General features: G+C 40.3%; 1 protein-coding gene across 1 annotated transcript; it reads right to left on the bottom strand.

Annotated features, from left to right (window-relative positions):
- Nucleotides 1–3,123: 3,123 nt before the first annotated feature.
- Nucleotides 3,124–3,921, bottom strand: LOC120881494 (histone H3.3A-like). Its single transcript, XM_040265206.1, has one exon. It carries the CDS (start codon nt 3,866–3,868, stop codon nt 3,458–3,460), a length of 411 nt encoding a protein of 136 aa, XP_040121140.1. The 5' UTR covers nt 3,869–3,921; the 3' UTR covers nt 3,124–3,457.
- Between the last annotated feature and the right edge of the window lie 700 nt (nt 3,922–4,621).

Genomic DNA, 4,621 nt, shown 5'->3' with positions numbered 1-4,621 from the left:
CCTTTGCTTTTTGCTTCTCTTCTTTTCACAGCTATTTGTAAGGCCTCCCCAGACAGCCATTTTGCTTTTTTGCATTTCTTTTCCATGGTGATGGTCTTGATCCCTGTCTCCTGTACAATGTCACGAACCTCATTCCATAGTTCATCAGGCACTCTGTCTATCAGATCTAGGCCCTTAAATCTATTTCTCACTTCCACTGTATAATCATAAGGGATTTGATTTAGGTCATACCTGAATGGTCTAGTAGTTTTCCCTACTTTTTTCAATTTAAGTCTGAATTTGGCAGTAAGGAGTTCATGATCTGAGCCACAGTCAGCTCCCGGTCTTGTTTTTGTTGACTGTATAGAGCTTCTCCATCTTTGGCTGCAAAGAATATAATCAATCTGATTTCGGTGTTGACCATCTGGTGATGTCCATGTGTAGAGTCTTCTCTTGTGTTGTTGGAAGAGGGTGTTTGCTATGACCAGTGCATTTTCTTGGCAAAACTCTATTAGTCTTTGCCCTGCTTCATTCCACATTCCAAGGCCAAATTTGCCTGTTCCTCCAGGTGTTTCTTGACTTCCTGCTTTTGCATTCCAGTCCCCTATAATGAAAAGGACATCTTTCTTAGGTGTTAGTTCTAAAAGGTCTTGTAGGTCTTCATAGAACCGTTCAACTTCAGCTTTTAGGTAACAGGAAATTCTGTACCTAGGCAATTAAGTGTGGACTTTGGAGTCAGATAAAGCTTGAATTTACAACTCTGCTGCCAGCTATATGATACTGGTCAAATAATTTTACTTCATTGAGCCTTGGATCACTCAGTGTTGAATCAGAGAAGCAGAACCATTAGGAGTGATATAAAGCAAAGGATTTATGATGGGGATTTGAACTTATACAATAGTGGGAGCAGAATAACCAGTTCACATGAGGCTGTTACTTCTATATCTGGTGTTGGAACTGAAGTCAGCAAGACAGATAGGAAAGATGAATGTGAAGTAGAGGACAGCAATGTCAAACTAGACCTTATGAGGAACAGCTGGAACCCACGAAACAAACTGGAATCCACATCAATTTCTCATAGCCTTTAAGTGTCCAGATTCAAAGATGGAGGTGTCCTGCAGGAGAAGATGCTTGCTGCATTATGGAACTAAATTCACACCTGGCCCCTGAGTCAGAGGAGCTGAAAGAGGAAGCTTAGCTATTGCTGGGGGCTCGGACACTGTCCCATTCCAAAAACAAGAGCCAGGAGAGAAGGGACAGCATATGTAGGCTGCCATAGCATCTGGTGCCCTGCCCCCACCATCTGGGCATAATAAAATGATGGCTGCCACTTCACTTCCACCTTTCAAATTTCATGCAAAATACCTCTCATGGCCCTGGCTAAATCCAAATTATTTGAAATAGGGAAGGAAATGCTAGACTCTAGTTCCAGCTTAGCTAGGTGGACAGTATGCAAATCCACAAGCCTATTTCTTAATAGGGATAATAATACCTAACTCAGGATTCTTGTAAAGAATACATGAGATAAAAGCCATGTAAAAGTATTTTGTGCCTAGAGGGTCATCAGTTTTCTTCCTTTCTCCTACCCTTTGCCTAAGGGATAGCATGATTTCAGACACCAGGGCCTATGGAGAGGGTTTTATTGTTTTGGGGGTTTTCAGATTACAAGCTGGCTGTTATGTCTGTATTTGAGGTTGGCCCTGCTTGAGGATGTGAAAGAGAAACTGAATGACCTAGACCATTGAAGATATATCCAACATACATACATACATTTGTGCAATGAAGATAGATTGGAAAGGATCACATAAGCTGGTGGAAAGCCACAATTGAATTCATTAAGTCACAATCTAGAAATGTTAGAGCTGGTAGAAAATTAAGAGGTCAACTAGTCTAACCCAGAATTTTCACAGATAAGGAAACTGAGGCTCAGAGCAGGGTAGCTGATTTGCTAAAGGCATAGCTTGTTTGGGACTTCCCTGGTGGGTCAGATGGTAAAGAATCCACCTGCAATGCAGGAGGTGCAAGAGACGTGGGTTTGATCCCTGGGTCAGGAAGATCCCCTGGAGAAGGGAATGGTAACCCACTCCAGTATTCTTGCCTGGAGAATTCCACGGACAGAGGAGCCTGGTGGGCTCCAGTCCATGGGGTTACAAAGAGTTGGACATGACTGAGCGACTATCACTTTCACTTTCACACTGTAACTTGTTTGACCCAGGAACATTTTTTTATAGGATTTTTGTTTTTAATCCTGCAGAGACAGTTAAATACATTATAAGGGTGTAGTTGAAGACTCCATCCACTCTTATTCAGTGTCCTCTATATGACCACCATGTGAGAAATTCTAGAACTAAGTGCCAGGAAAATCTTTGTTTATCCTGAGGAACTGGTATGCTTTTATTCCTTGTGGACAATACAAATCTGATAAATGATCTTGTGGAAACATGATCATTTTGCTTTGGCTGCCAGGATGTTCCGAGCCAAACTGGAAGTTCCAACTGTATTAACCACGTAGGACTCTACGGCTTAAAATCCATGTCCTACTCTGCCTTCTAACTTTGTTGCTTTTTTCTCTCCTGATCTTGATTTTTAGTTAGTATAATTTTTACATGTAAAAGTGTTTCATGTGTAAGTATGTATAAATTGCCTCAGATCCTCTGTGGTATGAGGAAGGACATTAACATATAAACAGAAGAATCCCATATTATTTTACCTCTGTGGCACAGTAAAAAAGCATTGGATTTAAAATAGCATCTAGTCTAAGCTCTGTCATTTTATTTACTTATTTATCTGGCTGTGTTGGGTCTTAGTTGCAGTTCGTGAGATCTTCATTGCATCCTGCGGAATCTTTTGTTGCAGTGCACAACTCTCTAGTTGCTCTGTGGCATGTAGGTTCTTAGTTCACTGACCAGGGATCAAACCCAAGTCCCTGGCATTGAAAGGTGGATTCTTTTTTTTTTTTTATAGTTTAATGTATTTTAATAGCAAACTTACAGGAACAACACAGAAGACAGACAACATTAAAAACATGTGCTTGCATGTAGGACAACTCAGTTAGAAAAGTATAGTGAATGGATGGAATCTACTGCATGAGAAAAATGCTCCAAACACCATTTAATTGCAGTCAATACGAAATTTACTTGTTTTAAAAAAATCCAAATGCTGGCATTGTCCAGAAAAATTTAACAGGTTTATTTATAATTGTTATAAAGTTGAACTGCTGAAACTTGTTCATGGAAACATTTTGACTTTCATTAATGCTTTATGTCCCCGCATTTATATTAAAAATTCACACACAAATGAAAATGGAAAGACTGCCAATACCTGATTTCTGTCCCCTATTTTCCACTTGCAATCATATACTTAGGTACCTTTTGACCCCATGGGAAAAAAATATCTAACGTTCAGAACTACCAATAACAGGAAGAAGAGAATTTTTTTTTTTTTTAAAGAATGAAATGTTTCCCATCATAGTGAATTCTTAAGCACGTTCTCCACGTATGCGGCATGCTAGCTGCATGTCTTTTGGCATAATTGTTACACGTTTGGCATGGATAGCACACAGGTTGGTGTCTTCAAAAAGGCCAACCAGATAGGCCTCACTTGCCTCCTGCAAAGCACCAATAGCTGCACTCTGGAAGCGCAGATCTGTTTTGAAATCCTGAGCAACTTCCCGCACCAGACGCTGGAAGGGAAGTTTGCGAATCAGAAGTTCAGTGGACTTCTGATAACGTCTAATTTCCCGGAGTGCCACAGTACCAGGCCTGTAACGATGAGGTTTCTTCACCCCTCCAGTAGAGGGCGCACTCTTGCGAGTGGCTTTTGTAGCGAGTTGCTTCCTCGGTGCTTTACCACCGGTTGATTTGCAGGCAGTCTGCTTTGTACGAGCCATGGTATAGAGACCTCCTTACTTACGCCCCTTCTCCTTCGGCTGGAGCTCGGCGAGCTAGACTGAAAAGTGGATTCTTAATCACTGGACCATTAAGGAAGTCCCTAAGCTCTATCACTTTAATAGACTTCTTAGAACCTCACTTTCCTTGAATAGTGTAAACTCTGGCATGATTCAGATGATTATGAATGAGGAGAGGTAGCTAAAGCCTATGTGATAATTTTTCCTGCTTTATAAAAGGTGCATGTGCTTTGAAAGAAACATTGTACTCAATTCTGGATAGGAAAAAGGATTAGAGTGAGTTTTAAAATTAGTGGGAGAACAGTACTTAAAGTAAAATGTATTCACTTATTTGATTTAAAATCCTTTTAATTTTTAAAATGATCACACAGTAAAATTGACTTTGGGGGGAAGCACACAGTTCCATGAATTTTAGTACATGTATAGATTCATGTAAACCATCTCCCCTGAAACCTTCCTTGTGCTGTAGTTTTATACTAACACTCTTCCTTCCACTCATATGCCTTGGCTTTATTTTCAAATGTTCTACCCAGTATTTTAAGAGAATACATTAAGAAGACAAATTTGATTCAACCATTCATTTACTCGAGAGTTCCTTCCAGATGCTCTCCACACCATGGCGAGTTCTGCAGGCTATGTAAGAAGTATCACATGCAGACCAGGGCTTCAATGATGTTACATTGTGGTTGGCAAGATCTGTTTAACACACTGGAAGTAATTAGAGGGTCATATAAG

This window comes from Oryx dammah, unplaced genomic scaffold, assembly GCF_014754425.2.
Source record: "Oryx dammah isolate SB20612 unplaced genomic scaffold, SCBI_Odam_1.1 HiC_scaffold_23, whole genome shotgun sequence".
NCBI lineage: Eukaryota > Metazoa > Chordata > Mammalia > Artiodactyla > Bovidae > Oryx > Oryx dammah.
The sequence above is the reverse complement of the archived record's forward strand: the minus strand, read 5'-3'. Positions and strand labels throughout refer to the sequence as shown.

Excerpts from the sequence above, each read along its gene's own strand:
- LOC120881494 (XM_040265206.1), bottom strand. The coding sequence starts at position 3,868 with ATGGCTCGTACAAAGCAGACTGCCTGCAAATCAACCGGTGGTAAAGCA.